Below are 24,774 nucleotides of genomic sequence, written 5' to 3' on the forward strand. Positions count from 1 at the left end.
TACAGCGCTGATCTGACTTCAGTCTCGGAGCACGTGACCCTCCGACCACGACGTCGGCCTTTGTCATTAGCGGTGCCCGCTGTAGATCCAACATGGCGATATAGCAAGTACTTTGACCCTGCTGACGATGAAAACAGCATGTTTATTGAACCGACAAAAGCAACTGATGCTTCAGCAAACAATGCAAAGTTAGAAAAAGCTGCAACGCAAACTACAAATCCAAAGACTAACACTTCAAAAAACGAAAATGCTTTTGCTTTTCAAAATAACGAATCCTTGTTCAATGATCAACTACTCCACGTGCGAAACAGGTATGGTGTATGTAGAACAAACAATAATAAGCAACCCAATAAACCTAATTATCAATTCTCTTACTGTAAGCACCGTAATAGGCTCGGGATTAAAGGTAGCTTTCTGAAGTTGATGTTTTCCTCTTTATAGTGGATTTAAATATGTTAAATGTTATCGGTTGCGAATAAGATCCTATAAGTTTTAATCTTGGCTGTTTTGTTTAGATTAAGACGGCACTGAAGTTGTCCGCGTTTCTTGAAGTTTACCTCATTTAAAAATACAATGTGTTACCAATGGTATCTACTGTTAAACTTGTGCGAGATTGAGATTTTCAATGGAATAAATTTCACTTTGTGTATTGCTGTGTTGCCAAGTAGTCTACAGTTTTCTGTGTGCGCACAAAGCGGTTATTCGGGATATCGGAATGAACTCCAACTAATGCCTTTTAAGAAAATAAAGAATAAGCTATCCTCGCGTCCAAATAAGCATTTTATTGCATTATTTCAATAGCAGACTTTGAAACAATGCGAAAGGACCGATTTTATTGGCTAAGTTTGAAATAGCCAGCCCTCACCTGGCTGAAATGAACGTTCAAGAGCATTGAGTTTGTTGTCGCTCGCATTGTTCATGGTAGGCCAATTTGTATCACGTCTTCATTGTGGACTTACTGATTCACATGGGAATACTTCATGTCTTTTCTTGTAGATCATAACTTTGCCCTTTTTAATTATCACTAATCAAATCAAAAGAATTGAAGCGGAAACACAGATCGCACACGGCTGGAAATACGATCGCAAAGTTGTTCTCTTTTCTTTTGTACATCACGTGCCATGATCGTGAGAACGTCATACTTGGATGGTTTCATTAAAAAATAAGTGTGCGATTGATTGCAAGATTTGTAAGATCATGGCAACCTTTCAAATTGCTTCAGGGTGTTCTTTGTAGTTTGGACGAATGTCTTTCCTTTTTCTTGTCTCATCGCAAGCAAATCACTCATTTGTACATTGATGATGATGATGGCGTATGAGCGATCTTTCCAGGCTAGATTGGAGGGCAGGAAATCTTCAGCCACTCAGCAGTCTCGTCGTCCAGGACCCTCAGACCATGCGCACCGTGTGGAGGCCGGTGGGTTAGGCAGTGGTGGATGACAAGGTCTGCGGTCTGTTCCGTGGCACCACACTCGCATTCTGATGAAGGAGCCAGGCCCCATTTGTGCATGTCCGAACGAAAACGGCCGACGCCAGTTCACAGGCGGTTAAGCCTGACCCACGCAAGCCTTGCGAGGGACATCCCTGGTGGACGGGGATCGACTTCGGGTATGAAGTCACGGAGCGTGGAGGTGTGATTTTGCCACTCCGTGTTCCACATATGGTTCGTCCACTCATTTTTACATTGATCCAATGTAAAGGTCCACAGACGATGTATCAATGTAAAAAGATAGTTCAATCGTTCACCAGTTGAAATCAATCCAAAAATTTGCGAAAAGTAATGAAGGCTAAGTAGGCCTAAGCAAAAACGAAAGTTTTAAGTAGAAATGGTATGCATTGCATGAAAATCTGTTCGAAATAAAACAAAACTAAACAAATTAACCAGCTCAGAACCCGCAAGCTAAAATATTCCTGCGACTCGAAAACAAGACTAACTATTTTGCGGAAAAACCGTGAAACTAGCAACCCTGGTTGGCCCTCTTATCTGTGTTTCGTTTTGTGCAGACAATTTATTACCTAATAATATCTTTTGGATTAGAACTAACTTAAAAGATTTCTATGTGTTTGTTTTAGAACCTCATTGAACTTAGAAGAAAACTTCCACTCAACTCATAGGTCCAACTCAACACCGGATGCACAAAACGCTTTGAATCGAAGCAAAAGTGGATCTAACCTCGACGATCCGTGTCCTCCTTGTTCCTCTTCCCCGTCAATCGATTCCTCTTCCGTAGCCAAATCAAGGCTAGCATCCAGTTATAACTCGGTTTTTGAAGAGAAAGTCTCCAGAGAGAAAGCAAAAAATAGAGTACAGTGGTCATCAGAAACCAAAGAAACGGACAAAACTGGAACCAAACCTTTGAATAAAAGAATCGACAGTGCAGTCGTCCGTAGGTCAAAGTCGTTAAACAGAGACAAAACCGTTCTTGGTCTTAGCCTGAGTAAGACTCCTTTTATGGATCAAGGTAATTTGTCTCAAAAACCGCCGCACGTAAGTCAAAGAAATCTGTCGCTGAAGGATATTCCGTCTTTTAGAAGGCCAAGTAAACCAACTACCCCTAAACCAAGGAAGCTAACAACATCCATCAGTGCATCTTCGCTAATAAAAGCCAATCTACAGTTATCATCCCAAAATGTGGCTGCAAAATTACAAACTTCCAGCAGACAAAACTCAAATCAAGGTTGGTATTATTGTAGGCCAATTGATTTCGTCGTTTTTCTCTGTATTTTTGTTTTATTATCTCTAGTGACTATACTATAGTCAATTATTCATTCTTTGCATAAAATGCCCACCTTCTCATGATCTAATTTTGCACTAGAACTTTAACATCAGTCGTATGTTGCATTATTCTGTCAAGTTCCATCAAACATTACGCTTTAACATCAAAATGAAGCCATTCGATCGACACCAAAAAGATTTAGGACCGTTTGTTGTTTTTTAAAGAAAGAGGCAAGTTTTTCACTAGAAAGTAAGGACAGATTTTGCCATAATCCAGTTCGCTAAAGTCGTCCTTTTGACAGTGTGAAAAACAACAGGCTTTGCAAGCTAGGAAAATTGCCATTTTGAGTGGTGAAGTGCTCCATCACTTGTTCACTGGACAAGAAGGGGTGATGAATAATAATATTTGTGAAAAGCGATTAATCCCAGGATTTGTTTGCTTTGTCAGAGTGGGTAAAACTATTCTATTGACCTCAAGCCAATAGAGTCGTTGCCATGTAGCAATGTCACTGCCCCTCGTGGGATTCAAAGCAGTTGTTTTAGACGTAAATTTTACGCTCAGATACGTGCCTTTGCCGTAAAAAAGAAGGCGCTCTGTGATCCCGATTGACAATTGTCAAAATAATATTTTCTCTTTGCAGCGTTATGGTATGAAGCAGTTTAAGTGATTGAGAGTATTGCAAGACCACTTACCCTGCAAGATTGGTTTGCGTTTCAAAGTCCGTTCACTAAGTAAAGATTGAAATTGTCGGTGTCACAGCAACAGTGCTTAGTTTTTAAACCGCTAGTTTCGTTTAAATCTCGTTCGAAAATTAAGATATTTCGGATATATAGCATGAAGCAACTCGTTGGAAATTTAATGTTGACTGGTGCGAGGCAAAACGAACTACAGGACGACAAAAAATGAAATATTTTGACAATATCAAGCAAATTATGGAAATAAAAAGTATGCCAGAAGTACTACCAAAAACAAAAAAGAGCAAAATGGACGGAGTTCATATTGGAGGCCACAGCTGATCAAGCCTGATTAATCTGTTGAAGAAGTTTCATTCATAGGCTCGTTGCAATATGCATGATGTTTTATGAAGAAAATGACTGCCTTACAAGTTACAACTATTTTGTTTCTCTGAGCTTATCATTTGTCGAATGACGTTTATTGTTGAAAAGTTTTCCTTCAAAAGTTAAATTGGTACTTGACACTGCTTTCCTAACCATTTTTCCATCTTTTATAGACATAACCCTTGATACAGACTCTGGAGAAGTTAGAATACGGTCTTCTGCAAAAAATATCCAAATTCGCCGACGGCTATCGCTTCAAGCTTGTCTTTTGTTAGCCAGCGAACCAATGAAACAAACCAGCCAATTAATGAAGGTATAAATCGAAAGTGGAATAATGTGGTTATCTTTGCATACGATTGACAAACGTTTTCACGTGTGCGTACACAACTAAAATGTTATTTGTTTTATCAAGCTAGTTAGTAAGGAATCTGAGTTTATGGCCATGTTTTCGATGCAATAGGCTGAGTATCAGAAAATTGAGAAAACTAAACAAATGTAAACAATTCGCCCCCTCACTAAAGATCTCATTGAAACGTTTGGTCTGTTGAAACTTTTTGAGTTGTGCAGTCCTGTTAGCTAGACGTCCCTTGCTACGAAATCAAGTGTTCATGCACGTTTTCAACGTAAAAAGTTCTGCCAACCTCTTTCCATTCACTAGTGTGTTGATATATCGCATGTTAAGAATTCCAGGCTTACGCCCGGTGGTTGAAGATTTAGATTAAGTGGACGGGAAGCCAAACTTTGTGTCCACCTTTAAAGAAGAAACTTGAGTGTTTTCATTAGGCCTATTGTTTCCAGTAAGAAGCTGCCCGTCCAGTTCAATGTAGATAAATATTGCGTGCAATGAAAAGTGAATATCATTGTTTGCTGAGGGAAGAAACTTTTATGAACGAGCTTCTTTGTCAGTGAATAATTAACTTGATGCATTTACCTACAACAATAGAACTAACATGACCTTCACACGCTTTTCCCAGCAACAAATTAGTCCATTTTATGTCTGCAGACGTTGAATCAATGTAAAAATGACTGATCTGCTGGCTGGGTTATGTTAAGTTACGATATGTATGGCCTCAAGTGACTTACCAATTTTTGTCAATTCAAGCACCGAGAACCTAAATAGGTGTCTAATGCCAACTGCACCCATGAACATGAAAGACAAAACACATTTTTTTAGCATTGATTAAGCATCTACAAACGTATCAAACTTAACAAGAGGCGATTTTTAACTGCCTCAACTGTGGCCATGACCTCGTCAGCAAAGTTGCCGATTTTCTTCATCACATTGCTGTGTGACGTTAAAACAGTTTAAATCTTATGCTGAATGAGAAGACCCCCCCTGAAAACGGTTTCAGAAAAACTCCCTCAAATATAAAGGCGTTGATTAAATATTTTGCCTCTTCCATATTAAAACTTAAAAATTAATGCAATCTTTCGTCACAGCCCTTTTAATACATTTCCAATTGACAGATGCACGGGGTCATAACCTACAAATGTATGTATAACTGCTTTTGGCCTTATCCGTGCAAGAGTTTTGGACTTCTATTCACTGCAAGTTTATACCATGGAAAATAAACGTAGTTGAATTGATTGGTGAATACTTATCACCGTATTTAAGCAATAGAAACCATTTTTATGGAGTAGCTATCAATACAGTAGACTACCATCATACTTATGTTCAACTGTCGTCTTCGACAATGCATGGTAGCGTTGTCGTTAACGGTGCGATACCCATAACTGATGTACTCAGATTTAGCCCTGATTATATGGTTCCATTATAGAACAGTTGAAGTCAGACTAAAGCTCACCTTGTCGGTGTTTTTGGCACGCCTTCCTTTGCTTTCGCATTCTCTTTAACTTAACATTTCGAAGAAGTGAAACATTCGCCAAAATTAATGACTTTTGCATGCAACATATTGTAGGTTATTTGACGCACTATTGATTTTGTTCATTATGCAATACGAATTTAAAAACACGTACAGTACACATCGACTTATCACGAGCGAAGTACATTTCTTACCAAGGTTATTACCACTTAAGTTCGAACATGAAGTAATCTGTAGGAAGTAGCTTGAAAGCGTTACTTCTTTTAATTTTTTGCGACCAAATCGTGTTGTGCTGCTTATGCAACGATTTCGTTTGTCGAAACAAAACCGCTTCAACAAAATTAACAATCGTACGGCATTTCCTAATTTGTTTTATTGTGACATTCACGTGGGCATTAAAGCCGATTTTAGGCAGGGTGCTTAAAGAATAGGCTAATTAATTGAAATAATAACCCAGTAATGTCGGGCTAATACGCATGCTGCATGCATTCCAAAGAAACGCTGTAGACCGAGCCTAGGTCCTATAAAAGTACGATACGTGTGATTTGGAAACGTCACATGACAAGTATGGATGCAAAACCAGCATGGTTGATGGCTTGTAAATTGCCTACTCGCTGTGAAGTGAGCACTCAGCTTCGTGCGGATAGTTAGGCACACCTTCTACTTATCGCAAAAAAGATTTTTTTTAGACTTTAGTGGTAAGCCAGAAACGAATCAAAGTGCATCAAAAATACTAAAATAGACAATGATTAGAAAGGGAAGTCGGCCACTTATATCAGTCTGTCAATTGGATGCAATCTCCGCATGCAAACGTGTTTTTTTTTACTTTTTAAAAACTTGAATTATTTTGTAAACGTGTCAAAAATGCTGGAATGTCAAAAGCTTTTTTGGACTTTCATGTTCTTAAAGTTCCGGTAAATCAACTCAAAGCACAAGTACCCACAGCGTGAAACACAGTCACATGACTATGCAATCGAGCGATTTCATTATTTTAAATTTATTTGTGATTTTACTTTCAGGAATTTGAAGAACAGAAAAGGCACTCGATAGGCGTGTTAGATTCTGAGAATATTCAAACAAGCTTGGCTCGATGGAGTGCAGCCGCATCTAGTGGTGCTTCGAGCAACGCAAGACGAGTCAAAAAAACGATCCGACCCCGTTCGGAAATCCTAAACTTAAGGTTTATTGCTTTGTTCTTGAAGTTGTTGGCTCTTGTAAATTATAGGGTCGTAATTTTTTATCTCTAATTTCAGTGACAGTCGAGAAACAAATTGACTTTCGTTTATGGCAAAGTTCATATTTTTTATGACAGTGTACCTTACTTAGCAATGGCATGCCAAAACAACTTCAAACAGTATTTGACGATTGCAGACCAACGTACTCTAAGTGTTGAAAGACGGAAGGCCAAACATTGCAAGGTTGTCGTAAAATAAGTCTGTTTTTGCCATGCGTCACCGACAAAGCAAGAGAACTTGTTACTTCTCCATTGTACAAATGCAATGCAAACAGACAGTGATTTTATCACCGACATACTTTCATCTGGTTTAAGAATAATACAGACAAGGACGCTTGCGAACGGTGTTGAAGGAGTTTGGTAAAGCGTCGATGAGTGCAGCTTTTGTACGTTAACTAAACAAATTTTTCCAACTTTTATTAACTGGAAAAACCGCCTTTGACTGAACATGGTACTCGTTGTCTTAACTGATGACCGGTGTTGTTTTGCTGCTTGTTTAGCAATTTGGGGTCATTCCCAGGACTATCATTGAGAGCATCTTGAGTTCGCAATCTACTGCCGGGTTTTTGAACTTTGTTGGCCGAACGCAATTTTTTTAACCCCCAGGGTAGCGAGTTTATCCCCGACATCGAGAGTAGAGTGCGCTCAGCGGTTGCGAACGACATCTGGGAAGTACGTTAGCACCCTAAAGCTACTCCTCTGCTGACGGGCAAGCAGGAATAAAGTTTAGTACCATTTTTAAAAGATCTTTGGTATTACCTGATGGGGAATCGAACCCCCATATATCGACATAGAGGCGAGCACTCAAACCACTAGGCCATTGCCGGTTCTTTATGCTGATCATCATCACTGTGTGAACATTAAAGTCGATCCTTTTATCATACCAAGTTAACAATATTTCTCCAGACCACAGCGACCCGGACAACAAAATCCGCCATTTTTACGTTGATTCAACGTCTGCAGACAGATTAACTGGATAAACTAAAAATGACGGGTTTTACTGTCTAGGCCCTAGACAGCAAAACCTCTCCCTAGACTTTAAGGAGAGGCTACAGCAAAGTAACAAGCCTTTGGTTTCTTTGTTTCGCCCAAACGCAGTCGAAAAATGCAGCATTGTCGCTTCAAAATATGTTTTATTGTTATTTGCTTTAGACGGGATGCAGAAACCATCCCCGAACACTATGAAGTATCAAGCAGCATGGAACCCGAAGGAGAAAATGTGCCCACTGGTAACGATGTCTCAGACGCGTTACCTAACGGTTTGAATGTGGATGATAGTCAAACACAAAGGGGCGCGTTTGAGCGCAACCCGCCGCCTCGTTTTTTGCACTGCGATGTCAGCGAGGTTTTACAAAATGGTGTTGTGGGCACTTGCTTCAGTGAGGAAGATGTTTCAACAGCGCATGAAAAGGTTTGTTTTTCGTGCATAATTGAACGTTGGTACAACGTTACAGGCATTGGTCGACTTCGAATAATGGAATATACAAATTTTATGCAACGTAACATCATTAAAGCGTGATATTAATTGCTTGTTTTTTTGAAAAGCAACAATCAACAACTGCGTTATCACTACACGTTTTACCGGTTCTTGGAACCAGTTGGTATTTTTGGTTCTCGTTAAGCAAATACCTTCAATTAGTCGTTGCTTGAGCGATGAGTTGATATTAGCAAGTGCATGATTTGTCGGAGCTCTTCTTTTTCTTTTGTGACAAACCAATGTCAGATGATGTGTACACAATGTAAAGTCATGAAACATGCAGTCCGATTGCAATTTGCATGTAGTTTTTGCCACCTTTTTGACTACTTGTCAATTTTTGGCTATGTTTCTCTCCAAACACCAAAATCTGTGATTTTTACATTAATTCAACGTCTGCAGATGTCAGTGTAAAAATGACGGGTTTTGGTGTCTGGGGTCGTCGCCTTGGTCTAAATAGTGAATTGAAGAAGAATCACATAAAACACAAAAAAAAATTATTACAATGAGTTTGCGGAGACGGGACAATATAGCGTGGCTATCAACACGACAGGCTTTGTTTTGCAAGACTTTCAGCCAGGAATGCAGGAAAAATGTGTAGACCTCGGCTAATGCGAAATTGTGTTGTGTTACAGGAATTCACATACAACAAGCGTTTACCCCGTTCCTTGTCAGTAATTGGGGGAATTGACACATTACCGGAGAGCGTTCTGAGATTTTATCCTAATAAGGTATGGTAGGTGTAAGACTGTAGATTAATTAGTTATAATAGGTTTTTAAGTTGAATCGTGTAAGGCCGTGTTGTATTTATAACTAAATCTACCTCTGTGAATGTCGGCCTGCGTGGAGAGGTATTGTGCAATTCATGTGCTTGAAAGACCCAATTTTTGTATTTTGGAATTGATGAAAAAGTAAACAAGTGTTTTTGAAAGTTGATCATAAAACTTGAAGCAAACTATAATTTTATGTTTTCAAACCATGAAGTGATCTGAGCAGCAACCGAATATTTGTGTCGTTGTTTTCTTATTTAATGCTTTGCGTCGAATAAGTAAATTGCAACATTCCTCGCAATCTATCGGTCGCATTTTGATTTCAATTGAAACGAAGCTAGGCAATTGTAAAACTAAATAAAACACATTACCGCAGCCACATTTCGCCATCGCTTTCTTGGAAAAACTAAAATATTGCATTACCATTTCAACCAGCAAAACAATTTAATTGCTTCGTTCCAAACAGATAAAATCAAACACTGAATTAAAATTAATCCATTGGAAAGCATTATTTTGATGCCAAATAAGATAAATAGTGAATAGCTAACTATTTCTGAGGAAGTTCAGCGTAATTTGATATCTTGAAATGTGTGTTTTCAGTACCATGATGGTCACATACGCCTCTTCTCCACCCCCTCCGGTCACGTGACCTATCCTATGTCGTCATTCGCTCAAGACTTATCTCGGGGCGAAGGAAGTACCGTTTCAGGTAACAACGATACAGTAGGCCTACTGTCAATTGGGAAAATGATTTGTTTTAGTATGAACCTGGACACTGTTGTTGCTTTCGCTTTTAGATGACTTCATTTCAATGCCTTTACTTTTTTCTGCCTCCAACTGTCGGAATTCTATTTAACTCTGATTGTTGGTTTTCGCAATGTCTCTTTTTTATCAAAGAGTGTGTCGAGCAAAAGCACGAGCAAATGAAAATTATGCTAAGTTCAAACAACGAAATAAAACGATGTAGCGTACTTCTTATTTTTTAATAGTTGTGAACGGTATGTCTAGATTTTGTGTTATCAGCCCACAAAGTCTAGGCCCAATGCCTTGATAATTATAAGAAAATTTGTATGACGTCACATCAACACTCCCCAGTGCAAACTATGCTTCTGGGCACTGTACATGACGATTGTGATAAAATAATACATTCAGTTATAATCATCAACATATAATGTTTTCAAGCAAGTTTTAAATTCGTTTAAATTTTCTGCTGAAATGATACAAGTTGCACAAATATCACTATTCGATTTTGGGAACTTGAGATGTAGTTTTGAAGCAATTGTCTCAGAATAGTTTAGCTTTAGGTTGTCATTGGATCTCAGTCGTCAAGTCAATGATGCACCTTTATTATTACCGGCACATAGAAAGCATGGCATTTCTCAAATTTTTTGTAGCTCTCATGTCATATCTAAAAATTGTCATTTTCAAACGTTTTGCCTTGATTTCATCATCAGCCAAGATAGTGATGTAATCGCTAACACGTAACCTTTTTTAATCGTGGTGGTTATTTTGACGTGTTGCGAAGCAATTTTAGATATTCAGTGCTTAAAAATATTGTTAGTAGACTTGTGTACCGTCATACATTCAAAAATATCCACTGTTCAACACAAAATCACAGCGGAATTTTGACCCTTACATGTCAAAGTATGATAAAAGATACAAATGGACTGCGTGGTTGCTCACGTGATCGGGATGAAATTTGATGGTGACGATCTGTTCATTACGAAATTTATATATGGTCTAAACGTTTTAATCTTTTTCGTACCAAGTATAAATAGCTTTTTAGGGGAATGTCTAATTAATTTTACATTTTTCTGCGTCCTTATGATTTCTACAAACAAATATCATATACCACGTGACTTTTGAGTAACAACAACTTTTTATTTGTTGAATTTCAGCTAAAATTGTCCAATGTGCGTCGAGCTTGATAAAGTTGTACAGCAGGCGTGGAATTTATTTTTATAAACTCGCTTAAAAGTATTGATTCTCAGCGAATCACATTATTTGTAAAAACTGCTAGAAAGTGGAGCCGCACTTAAGTTAAGCTTGAAGAATGAATTTCTCTTTGAAATGTAAAATAAGAGCAAGTGTTATGAAAATTAAAAAATGAATGATGCTATTCATCCAGCAATACCGTAGTATACTTGACCATAAGTATGCAATACCCAATACCTGAATTCGATTAGAAAGTGAGAACTATCTGCGTAAGCTTACTCAGTCGTATCCAGACAGATGTAAATTGAGAAAACTTAAAGCAAGACTAAAAAGTGTATAAAAACAGTTAAAAAACTATTTTATAGCAATTCCTGATAGGTGAATAGACGATTTGTCTTCAGTGATAACCAACGGACTAACAAGCAACTCTACGAAGTATGCAAATAGCCCTTGCATCAGAGTAGAATACTGGATCACTTTATTTTAAAGCAAACGCAGTGATAGCAAATGATGGTTAATCGAATTACGAAATACATCAATTACACTTCAATTATGTTCCCGAGCGACGTCGATACGGTAACCCGAGTAATCTGAGCAGGCATGGTGCAGTCGTGAATATGCTGCATTGTACAATAGGGCTGCTGACAATAGTAAGAGTAGCTATGACCTGATCATCTTATTCGGACAGAAAAATAAAACTTATAAGGAATGGGTTAGTTCTATTTTATGAAGTTTTTCTAAAGTTTGCAGAATTTTGTTTTAGGAATTTCCGATTTTATGTGCGCAAGAGAATATCCGCAGAGTGATGATGCCAATTCATCCCTACACACTAATGACGCATCTGGGATTTTAGTCACAACACTGTCTTTATAAATAGGCTGATAAAGTTATGCCAGCACTACAGTTTTATCCACTTTCATGCTATCTGTTGGAAACATCCGGTTTGCCGTGATGCTCATTAAACTTCCATGCAAAATGTTTAGCAAAGCAAGCTGTCGTTTTGACACAAAATTTGATGTCTTGATTTCATAAAAAAAAATCTCACCACGAGCCACGTGAGTGGTTGTCAAAGCCACATGAGTGATACGAAAATGACTGGGCTAGAACTGGTTTTAATGTAATGGTTCGATACTTTGGAAGTAATTAATGCCATGCTTAAAATGAGTTAATACAGTAAAAGGAAGGCCAAGACTTCCTGAACGTACGCATGGCTTGAGTCTGATGTTAATATTCAACACACCAGCTCCCAGCATTGCGCTTCAGAGAAAAAAATTGAATCATTTTTTTCAGCAAGGTATTAACAGTTTGTACAAAAACTATATTAGGTCTATGTAGCACTGAGCAATAATTTCGATTTCTGAGGAATCAAATTTCGTTTTGTAAAATAATATTGGTAATGTCTTGAAAATTCGTCTTTCAATGCTTTTTCAAAAGACGATCGGAATAGCCTAGAGCCCTAAACGATACATTTCTTGTAAAAAGTTATGACATCTTTGCAAAAAAAAGACAGCTAGACTTGCATTGCAATGGCAGCATGGTGTGAACAGTTCTATCCAGCTACATATAGAGATTCTTAAAACTGACCCAGTTTCTGACAAGACATGTTTCTTTAAACATTCACGATTGTGCTCGGGTGCACTATATTTAGCTACTGTATCTGCAAACTGCACTCTGCAGTGTTCTTGTTTTGTTGAGTGCTCGGTTATATTCTGTAATGAGAGTGAATGAAGAATTTGGCCTAAGAATCAAGTCGATATGTGAACCTTTTATCTTGAAATGATGGTTGTATTTTAGTGGACATGAAGGTTAACTTTTTTGCCTTCCGTCCACTTAATTTAAATCTTTAACCGCCGGGTGTGAGCGTGGAAAAAAAAATTTAATGTCCACTTTGTCATTTCGGAGAAACAAATTAGATGCCAGAAAACTTTTAAGCAGGTTTGACTCTCTTTAATTGCCTTGTTTGACGTCCAAGTCATATTTTGAAGAAAGACAGTTCATTGCAATGGAATTTACGCTATTGTTTTAAGCAGTGTTGCCATGTGCCTGACCAAACGTTTTTACGTGACATGAAGGAACAAACGCTCAGGATTTAGGTCATCTCTTCGAAATCAATTAATCACGAAAGAGTTAAAACAGGTGGCGGTGATTCATCATGTTTTGAATTGTTTGTTGTTATTTGCGGATATTTTTCGCTCTAGCGAGTGCGAAAGCCACTCGACTTGCACGCTTTACTTTTGCTGCTATTCCTGCTGGTTGGCATCATTGCTTTCAAAAGGGTTGCAGAGGCAAAAACACGTAAACCTGTGGGGTTATGCTGTCGAGTTTTAAATAAGACTGTTAGAAGCACTTTTTGAAACAGGTTGTTTCAAGAATATGGTTGTTTCATTGATTTAAACAGCTCTCAAAAATTACTCTCGTTGTGTAATCCAGCTGGGCAACAGTTTTACATAGCCCCATAAGACGCATATACGTCAAACGGCATTAAATATATTTCTCTTTTTAATCAGTTTTTACGAATTGCGTCAGTTACTAAAAATTGAATCTGTGCTGGAAGCTTTGTTCTGCGTATTCGAATTTCCTTGGTTTGTTTGTATGTAAGTTTATGTTAATGGCAACTGATAGATTTGATTCAATTCTGCTTCGTCATTGCACTTCAAAATTCACTCTATTGAAACTTATGCAAAACGTCATTACGTAAAAGCAATACAATGCTATATATATGGGACTTAGATCATGAGTGTCAGTCGTACTGATGAAGAATTAACTGCAATGCGTAACCAATAGCATAATTCCCGCATTTCAATTCATTTTGACGCAGTTGATATTTGGTGAGTCTAGTTTTTCCGTTTTCTTTAATCAATGCAATAACATGTTTATTTAACGTAAATCATGAAAATTTTATGCAGGGCCCATAACCATGTAAATTACTTTGCCATTTGATTGACATGCTATAGTGGTGTCGAATTGCGTAAGTGGGAACTGGTAGAAGGCTGGGCCGACCAATCGCATCAGTAACTTCACGATTGCTTAGAAAAATGCGCTATTTTTAATAAGCTTGCGTCAATTTGTTTTGAAATGATAAAATCTGCGAATGTTTCAGACGTAAGGAAAATAGACTCCAGTCACGTTTGGCAAGAATCCAGAAAGTCTTCGAAAAATTTCCCTGATTAACAGTTGTCTTGATAACTATTTGCCGGCGCCGAAAAGTTGTCATTTGAAGGATTGCATCTCCTGACGGAGCTTTGCAAGAATCAGCCCACCGAAGTTTTCTATGACAGTCGCAATAAATCAATCAAAATAGCAGAGAAAGGAGAATTATGCCGTGGTGTCAGCAAGGAGGGCGGAAGCTACTGCGTTTTAAGTTTCACAAAATCAATTTTTTGGAAGTTGTCATTTAGTCGAAGCAAAACATGCAGGGCCATTGAGGGGATAGTTTGGGTCCGGTACCAAAGAGATTTGCACGCCTCAAATCAAGATTTCTTGGATGTAGTGTTGTTACTTCTTGTAGTCGTTACTTGTAGTGTTGCTCAAGGTTGTTAGTTTAAGTTTTCAGGCCCCTTGAAAACATTACAGACCCCTAAAATCATCCCGGGTACTTGTGTAAAAGTATCCCCTTGGACCCCTGTCAACCCCTCTAAAACATGCTTGCCAGTGTTGAGCCTTGATGAATGATTCGTAAAACTGTTAAGAATCTTCTGCTTCATCACCTTGAGCAGTGAGATTGAATGATTTCAAAATGAATTTGTTAGAGAGCTTGTGTTTACGCTGATTACATTACTTGAGCAGTGTATCTTCCAGCGTGGACGGCAGCATATTATAGTGACGTCCACGCTTCTATAAACGAAATTAAGCCCTACTATTCCAATTACTTTCGCTTTAACGAAGAATCGTCAAATTACATATTTCCATTAATACTAACACTTTTGCTCACACCTCGTGTTAATACGAAAAGCGTGATGAAGGCTTTTACCTAATACAGCAAACGTGATGTAGTACGCTGAAAGCGCTAGTGAGTAAACTATTAGTTAGAATATCACGTTTATTTTCATACTTTTTACTAAGATACATCAGACTTGGCAGGGGTGTCTCGACTCGTCTGCTGGTCAGATTTGCAAGAAAAAGTTAGTTTTACAATGAAACCTGTGATTAAATTATTTATTTTTGGAAGGAACTTTCAGATAGCTCAGCATCTCTGCAGCTTTGTTTTTGCAAAGTCTATCAAGCTATTTTAATCAGCGTGTTTTAGAATTGAGGTTCACAGTTGATATTATTTCTGTGCAGATCTACAAGATTGTTAAAAACAAAACTTTTACAAATTCTTAAACTAAGATTAACAGATATTGAAAAAATAAAAGCACAAAATGCGACGTTTTTTGTTCCCTCTTGGGCGAAATCAAGCTATGGAGCTGCTGCGTAGCCAATCCACAAGAAAAAACACTTCCAGCATGCCTACTCTGACAAATGACGATTCTACCGATTCGGATGCAGAAGCAATAGAGAACAAGCCAAACCGTTTCAACTCTCGCTCAAGTTTCAGAAGAAGCATGAAACGACTGAGAAGAGTAAGAAGTGCTCGGAAAGCCACTGATACGAAGAAGAGAATACAAAAGGAAGAGATTGGTGCTCCCATCAGTGATGAGTCTGCAAAAAGTAATTTTGTAGATTATTTGTTTGAAGTATAACCTACGAAAAACCTAAATAAGAGAAGATTCATCTTTTATCTTTTAAATTTATAAAAATGTGCACAAAAGGTACCTTTTGAGGTGTTTAGGTGTTCTTAATCTAAGTCCCTTTTCTAGAGGGGATAAATGCCAAGTATCACTTAAAAATGGGACAAAAATAAATTATTAACAGAGCAGCTTTATTTGACTAGTTTACATTGAGAGAAAGCAGTCTACATCTCACTTAAATTGCCTTCCTTGACAAAAACGACAATTCTGCTTCGTCCAAAAAAGTTTGGTGAACTTGCTCGACCAAATTAACACTACTAGTTTTTGCAGTGAAGTGTGTTAGAAGTAGTTTCTAAATTAATAACGACCAACCGCCTTAATGTGTGCTTGTGCCAACACATTGTCTGCAAAAGTTTGCAAAAGCACGGTTGAAAGTTGCGCTGATAAAACCGGCATCTGTGTCATACAATGAAGCAATGTTGAGGTCAACCTTAACTAGTATATTTTGACCAAGTGTTACGTTTAAAACATAGATCCCTTGTGACAATGTGATATGAGGTGTTTATGGGACATTGAAATTGTATCTATCAGCGCAAAAGGTGTCAAAAGAGTGCATGCAATTGCGTTATAAACCTTGACGGACAGAGATTATGGCTGTAATTGAAATCCAAAGCAATAAAAAATTGAAAAAGATTTATCACTTATGGATTGCTTTCATTTAGATTACGAGGTGGTCGGTAAACTGTCTTGAGGCTTACTGGGCGTTGTAGGCTGAAAGGGTCCAACTGTAACCATTGTATCAATCAGCTTTGGGTACTAAAACTTAAGTGTATATAGATGGCAGGAAACTGATCAATACTGTAGATATTGGGAATTTTAAAGGATGTTAAATATGTCGTTTTATTCGTAATTGAAATAATAAGTAATATGGCGTCTATATGAAAATGAAAATCAATGCCCGAAACTGGTGTTTCAGTTGAATAAACAGAAAGTGTTTACAAAGAAACAACAATGGGAACTGACAGACGGAAAAAAGCTGAAACTGTTATTTATTTCTAATTTTTTCAAAACAAACTGGCGTCACACTGTGCATTGTTTGTCTTAAAAGGGAGCAATTCCGTGGAAGGTTTTGAGTTTTACATCCAAGTTGCTAAAATTAATGTAAAACAGAGGAGGTCACTAAATTGCTACTATCTGGCCGCACGCATCTTAGCAGTTGCCATTATTTCCAAATTGCCAGCAGCACTGGCTTGTTCAAAATGGTTATCAGCAGCTGTAGCCAGTTTAGCTTTTTACATCAATTTTTCATTGCTTGATGTTGAACCAATACACAAAAAACGGTTTTATTTGTGAGTCTTGCTGCGCGTCATCTCAAAAGGTTATCTTGCATTTCGGCAGAGTGTGGTAAAACAAATTTGATACGTTTTTTAGAACGGTATCTGCTGCCCAGTATGCTTGCGGGCCGAAATTTTGAAATTTGAAAACTATTGGACTGTCCGATTTGATCACAGCTGTACGTTTTAATAATAGAGAAGGCTTGAGCAAGATGTAGGTGGCTGAAAATACGCATCACAGTATTTAAAATTAACCAATTGAAGTTGATAGAATTATTAGATTACAGTATATTGCTTTATCGTCATTTGAACTATTGCTATGCTGAGAGATTGCGTGGTGTTGGTAAATCAGGAACGTATAGAAGTTAGCTAAGGACATCCACAGTTAGGTTTTATGTTATTGTTCAGTGATATCAGTGGTGACCCTACAGTAGAATAAAGGCTGTGACAATTAGGCCCACAGCTTAATCTGCAATGAAGCGTGTTTGTGTAAATGCGTATTGTGTGCAGTATATTTGCTAATGAAGTTTCTTGTAAGTGGAATTGTTTGGGCTTGTGCCTTAGGGTCTGAGAAGATTACTTGTTATTTTCTATAGCAATAAAAAGATGAGTTCAATAATATCAATAAGCTATGAAGACACATGTGACGGAGACGAAAAGAAAGAAGTTGGCACTTCTGGTACAACTACATGTCGGAAGATCGCAAGTCCATCACAGAAGAAGCCTAAAAGCAAAAAAAGCAAAAATTCCGAGTTATCTTCTGCTTTTTATAGTAAAGTCATGGACGGTTTTGTTGCTTCAAAGCGCAACCTTACCTCAGTGATTTTGCGTAGTAGGTCGGGAAGAGCCAACATGAACTTTTCAAGGGATCTTGGTTTGAGACGTAGTTTTGAAATTAAGAAAGAACGCATGGAAGAAAATGGACTTACTCCGCACTGTATCAGAGCAAACGTGCAACTCAGGGAACCAGTAGTTAATAGAAAAAAACGTGTCGTTTCCAGCAACGGCTGTTTGGAAGTGCCTCCAACTGCTGAAGCTGGAACTGCAGTTACCACAGGCCCTGGGGTGCGACCTCGGACTTCCAAGCCTGGGTTTCGCTGCGTATCAGGAAGAGCAATGTGCGCTTCGACTGGGTGTAAGAATGAGAAAATATTTTTTCTTTTTGCAAATCTTAAATTTATTTATCCCTTTGTGACAGCTTAACGCTGTGAATGTTTCGAGAATTTTATATTTTGCGAAATTTTAATCAGTAATTTTTGTGTCAGGTCTATCCAATGAAAGCGGTTACGGCACAATGACACGTAAGAACGCCCATTTGCGGCCAACCGATACAGACGACGAAGAAGTGTTTACGCGCAGCCATTCTTCAAGGGTAAGTGTTCATACGAATTACTTTGTTCTTTGATTGTTTTTCATACAAACAAGAGATGTCGGACGCATCTTTTTGAAGTGCCAAAGATGATGATTTGATAGTTTTTAGTCATTTTTGATATCACAGTTTACAGAGTGCTGATGTCTCTTATGACGCTTCTTTACGAAATATTTGGTCATGTGTCTGACATTAATTAATTTTTTCATGTTTGTTTATTCCATTTGAAAGTTGTTGAGAAGACCTAAATTGGACTTTGAGTTTGCAACTTAGTCATGTGGTGTCCAATTCAATTTGCTTAATTAATTGTAAAAACACCCCCAAGTTAAGTGAATCGCATCACTTGCCAAATCAAGTTGATTTTCGGGAACAAGTTAGATTGTTTGCTATTGTTAGAAGCATTTCTTAAAAGAAACAAAATCTTTTGCACTGAGTTGTTTGCATTTAATGTGCAAGTCATTCTCTTGTGCCTGCTGGCTCTCGCTGTTTAACCGAAATCAAAAAAGCCTTGTATTAACCGATAGATTTTATACATACACAGTTAAAGCGTGATCATTTTTCTAAATGACTATAATCACGCCAAACACGTTGGTATGGGTTATTCTTTCGCATTATTGGAAGTGCCACATTACCAAAAGACTCTGTTTGAGAAAACTTATTATTCATGTGTCTCGACCTGATAAAAAAATTTCTCTGTGCATATGGGCGTGCATAGATCATATAAAAACGTTAACTTGATAATTTTAAAAGCTCGCCAGCATATGGTAGCCTACCAGAATACGATTTAGTACTTAGCGATGAATCAGCAAAGATCCAATTTATACAAATACTATTGTAGCACGTATCTTTATTTATCCTTCCGTGTGGAAGCAAAATAGACTGTGTTATAATAAATATTCCATAGGTAATATTAGATAATAAGGCTCACATCAGTCTTAGGTAAACTCTTCATTTTCAATGTACACAGTTTGTTTATTGAGCTATTTGTGCTGGCAATATTCATCGACCCGTGTCTGCCATAAAAACTATATTTGGCTTGAAATATTACGTATGATCAACCAGTTCGGCTAAACTATAGTCTATTAGAGATAATCTTACAACGCAATTACGATTTCAGCTATTTAGATTGGCAATAATGTTCTGACCAATACGATCAAGCAGAGAAATTTTCTGTCAGCAGAACTTTGTTAATTATATTATTTTGAAATTTTTTATTCGATTTGTCTAGCCAAGTTATTTCAATGAACAAAAGTGCGACAAGAGTTTCAGTGACAAATGAACATATTTATCATCAACCGGCCTCCTTTACATGTCTAATTATAATACGTCAATCAAAATCACCGCTATCATAATATCTAGCTGTTAATCGTGATATCATCAGCCATCATTTTTGTCAGTCCTTGCCATTCTTGGCACAGTTCTACGAAAATCAGTTCGTAAATATCTGATGTATATTTGTTATTTCATCTGCGGCGGCTTTTGTAGAAACGGAATGCTTTCTAACTACGGTCTCTTTTTTGCAGTTGAGTAATGGAGATTTTCCAAATGAAGATGGTTTGTTTGTGGAGGCACTGTGGGATCACGTGACCATGGATGACGACGAACTTGGATTCAAAGTCGGTGACGTCATCCGCGTTGTTGATATGTCGAACGCTGATTGGTGGTGGGGAGAGTTGGAATCAAACGAAGGGTGGTTCCCCGCTACATTTGTTCGGGTAAACATTTAATTAGCTCAAAGCTTTTGCATGATAAATCCAATATAGGCTATGTAGCCAGCTAAACAGTCGAGTTGTACATTAACTTAACGTTGAATCAATGTACAAAATCGACTGAAATGTTAGCTGCACAAGCAGAAGTTTTTTCAAAATGCAGGGTCAGAGGTGGTCTAGTCGCTACCTACTGAAATGCTTACCACATCATAGCATCAGTAGTTACTAAATTTGAATTATCGTCGCATTGTTTCTATTTATGTATGCTTTAATATTTTAGTGACTACTTTCTTATGATAAAAATAGTTTAGGATTACAATAGAGGCATTTCGTTTCCTTTGTACTTTTTCTTCAATAAAGATAGCAGCTGGGATTTCCATATTCATGCTTGCTGTATTACTGACTTGCTTATATGATAGTTTCAATTATATGTTTGTATTTTAACATGTAAAAGAGATGATGAAAGGCTCACTATAGATAGGTGACATATTTAGATGGAGCTTTGTCTATAACTCAATTTCCAAATGAGATTTGGAGCCTCTACTCTGAATGAAATAGTTTGTGGAGTTTTTTTTTTTCTAATTCAATGGAGATATTTTAAGGTACAATCGGTCATTTTCTTTCTTCTGCAACAGATTCTGGTCAACCAGCATCGAGAAGATTCCGAAAACAATAACGTAATCAGCGCACGTAATGATGACGACACACTCTCGATTTCGTCACACGAATATTCACGAGTGACTGACTTCGGAGAAGACTTTTGCCAATGTACAGAAAAGCTATCGACTTCGTCCGTCCACTGCTCGCAGTGTGGACGTCCATTGAAAGGAGTGGATCCATCTTCAAATCATGATGATGCCACCGAATCGGCAAAAGAACACCCCCAGATTGTCATCAGCCCTCCGTTGCCAAGCGTAAAGAAAAGCGCAATCAACCGTGACCATATAAGAAAAAACGTCATCAACGAAATTGTGAATTCAGAAAAGGTGTTTGCTGGGCATTTGAAAGATGTCATCGAGGTATGTTTCCGGCTATGTCACTTTGCCCTATACAGTATAATCGAGCCTCATTTTAAGACATTTTATGACGCATAAAACGCGTTGTGAAATCATATTCTTTATGCAAGCGCTTTTAATTTAAGAATAAAAAAGACGTGAAATAAGAAGTATGTCGAGACTGCCTATAAGAGACGATATGTATTTTAGCAATTTATTTTTCTGCTACAAAAATTTTAGCACAAAGGCATTTTGCAGGGTTATCTCACGCGCTCCAGACAAAGAACTGACTGGTTTACAAATGAGCAGATCACCACTTTATTTGGAAATATAGAAGAAATTTACGACTTTCAAAAGAAATTTGCTGCAGAGTTGGAAGCAGCTGTAAACAAAACCGCAATTCACGAAACAGAATTGGGCAACATCTTTTTAGACCACGTAAGTAGTAGGCTTAACATTTTGTGTATAAAATATGTAACCAACTTTGATTTAAAGTGAGGTGTTTCATTTTTTTCTCTGCGCTTACTTTGGCTTTTAACTTACATATATATATTTTAATTTTTCAGAAATTTGGCTTCACCATATACTCAGACTATTGCAACAACCACCCTCAAGCTTTAGCTCTTCTTTCTCAACTTTTAATGATAAAGAAATACATTCACTTCTTTGAGGCTTGTCGACTTCTGCAGAGGATGATTGACATCCCTTTGGATGGATTTTTACTCACTCCAGTACAGAAAATTTGTAAATATCCACTGCAGGTAAATAAGGTTTTGTGTCTTTTCTTTTCATTTTAGCTTTACCTTGCCCGGTAGTGTTTACCTCCAAGTTTTGGTAAATGATTTGTTTTCAGTGACTTTAGATTGCTGCGCGTGTGGTATATCATAGGTAGTTTTGCTCTTTCCGAAAGTGGTTTCAGAATATTAACATTTTGTTCCATTTTAGCTTGCGGAATTGTTGAAGTACACGGCACCGGAGCATCCAGACTATAAACCGGTTCAAGCCGCTTTGGAAGCCATGAGAGGGGTCGCCAAAATGATTAATGAACGGAAGAGAAAAATGGAAAACATAAAGAAAATATCAATGTGGCAGTCTTCCATTGTCAACTGGCAGGTGGGTAATTGCTAGAGATTCTTTTGTGCCCTGGTTCGAATCTCGTCTCAAACTTTTTATCTTACTCATTATCTAGCGTAATCTCTTCTTTAGCTGTTTTTAATCAATTTTTTGATAACTTATAGTTTTTATTTTTTCACTACAGGGTGAAAACGTTTTGGTGCAAAGCAACGAGCTGGTACACTCGGGAGAGGCGTACGCGCTGTCTCAATCCAAAAATAAACCTAAACCAAGAATGGTGTTTCTTTTTGACCACCAGATGATCATATGCAAAAAGGTGAGCGTCTTTAAAAAGAGGCAATTTTAGAGTCGCTTATAATAATCAACTTGTGGCCAATCAGCAGCAGCTTTTCGATAAAAACGACTCAGTGATATAGCGTCTAAAACCGACATGACATTTTTTGAAATTCAATTTAGGTTTATTCCCATAAAAACCACAACCCATGTTCACCCTTAGTTACCATTTTTTGTTTGTATGGGTTGGTTTTCATCTTGCAAAAAGCATGAAAACAGAAACATATAATAATGAACTTCATTTTTTGTTCTCACAGGATGTTCTAAGGAAAGATCTACTCTATTATAAGAGTCGGATTAGTCTCGACCGGTGTGTTATCTACCCGATTGAGGGCTACTCCCCCCGCTCCTCCATGAACTTGTCTGGCGACTGGTCATCCTCCGGAAGCGGAAGCACACAATGCGGATGGAAGATCGTGGACAAGACATCAGGAGACGCATCAGTGATGATCTGCAAATGTGAAGACGACTTCGACAAGTGGATGAGGGCTTTTCCCCAGGAGAGAGAAATGTAAGTTCACATGTCAACCTTTTTGAAATGCTTTTCTCACCATTTATTTAAGTTTCGTCATGCGGGACTTGAACATTTGGGGCCTTGATGAAAAATTGAAAGTGCAGTTTTCTTTTCATCAAGGCCACTATGTAGGATTTTAATAAGTAGAAAGTGTTCAAATTCCCAAACTGGTCTCTGGAAATCCATTTTAAAAACAACTGAAACATAACTAGAATTTAATTGATTGTTAAAGTTTTTCTTTGCATTACTATATGAGCGAGCATTTGAAAGTGCAGTCTGACCAAAGTATTTCATTTGAAACAATTTGCTTTGCCCTTGGTGTAATGGAAAAGTTATCACTCATCATTATTTAAATTGATATATTTCAGTGCTTTATCTCACCGTGATGACGACATGAAAGAAGAGCTGATTCAAGATTTATTGAAAACATCACTAACCGGTCCCAGAAAACCAAAAGGTACACGTTGTGCCAAATTTTTTTGCGTAGTGTATCTTACGTGGATTCTATCGTGTCACATTCTCGTTTTATCAGTTCTACCTTTTTTTAATGCTATCTCCACCTTGTTAATGGCATGTGTGGTTTTCGCTGTGATATAACTGTGAAAATGCTGTGTTGAAGACCAAATTATAAGATTATTCTTTATTTCCATTTCAGACTCTGGATCTTTTCGTGCACCTTCCTCTTATAGGCTTCGAAGCAAGCTGGCACAAGAACATCACAGCTCCACAAAGTATAAAGTTCACTCTCCCTTGGAAAAAAACAATGCCAGTTTTTTCAGCAACGTGGCTGGAAAACTGGTCCCTTTCCGCCGTACCACCGTGCGCGAAGGCAATGTCGTGTATTAAAACTTAAACTTTTTGGCATTTTTGTTGTTGTTACCAGACGCAAAACGTGCTTTCTAATTCTGGTTTTATGATGTTAGATGATGAAAAAATCTAACGGATTGCTGAGTTACATTCACACCAATTAGGCAGTCAGAACGCTGCAATTAAAGCCTTTTTATTAGTGTACGTAGCAGACAATTACATTAGATAAAATACTAGATTCTATTTATTTTGACAAAAGTTTAATAAAACTATTACCGCTTCCTGCAGGGGCGTTTTTTCCCCTTCAAGTTCTATGCTGGTGTTTTCACTGCTCCCTGTATAACGTTGTGATGTGAACATAAAAAATGAATAAAAAGTCACAGTTTTCACTCACTTTTGGTTGTTTCCGTTATGTGCGTGGTTCCTGCACCTGTTTCTGATTTAGTAGACACAAAGCATATTGTTTTACGTCCTATTCATTCACGTGCGTTCCTCTTCTAACAGGGTAACGTTGAAATTTGCCACTGTGTTCGTATTTCGCCTTTTCTATTCGTTTCAGTTTTCTTTTTGCTTGTGCAATTTTACTTCTTTCGCCACTTTTTGAACCATTCCTGTTCACAGTAAAATAACTGAATCTTATTCATGGCTGGGTCTGCTTTAAAACAAGGTGGTAGGAATGATTAAAGCAGGTAACACAAAGGCTTGATATTTGCCAAATGATGGCGTAGCACAACTGTGATGGGTCTATTGGCTCCATGTGTCTTGAAAATGCCATATTTGTAACGTAAAGTATAAAGAGGGGTCTGGGATTTTATATCGTTTCTAAGTAGGTAGGTTCCGCCCGTCTTCCGCTCGCCACGTTCCTGTTAAGACTGCGATAATGAAGGACAAGGAATAGGGTTTTGTTTTTTTGGGTAGTTTGTCGTGCATTGTGTGAGTCTTGTGTTTTAGTTCAGTGA

General features: G+C 37.8%; 1 protein-coding gene across 1 annotated transcript; it reads left to right on the forward strand.

Moving 5' to 3' along the window:
- LOC145780494 (uncharacterized) lies at positions 1 to 24,453 on the forward strand. Its single transcript, XM_082592109.1, has 17 exons — positions 1 to 311; positions 2,073 to 2,677; positions 3,948 to 4,087; positions 6,617 to 6,777; positions 7,984 to 8,242; positions 8,941 to 9,036; positions 9,676 to 9,784; positions 18,280 to 18,386; positions 19,907 to 20,098; positions 20,728 to 21,111; positions 21,346 to 21,525; positions 21,654 to 21,848; positions 22,033 to 22,200; positions 22,346 to 22,477; positions 22,752 to 23,005; positions 23,377 to 23,465; positions 23,664 to 24,453. Exons 1-17 carry the CDS (start codon positions 139 to 141, stop codon positions 23,852 to 23,854), a joined length of 3,435 nt encoding a protein of 1,144 aa, XP_082448235.1. The 5' UTR covers positions 1 to 138; the 3' UTR covers positions 23,855 to 24,453.
- The last annotated feature ends 321 nt before the right edge of the window (positions 24,454 to 24,774 follow it).

This window comes from Aplidium turbinatum, chromosome 12 (assembly GCF_918807975.1).
Source record: "Aplidium turbinatum chromosome 12, kaAplTurb1.1, whole genome shotgun sequence".
Taxonomy (NCBI): domain Eukaryota; kingdom Metazoa; phylum Chordata; class Ascidiacea; order Aplousobranchia; family Polyclinidae; genus Aplidium; species Aplidium turbinatum.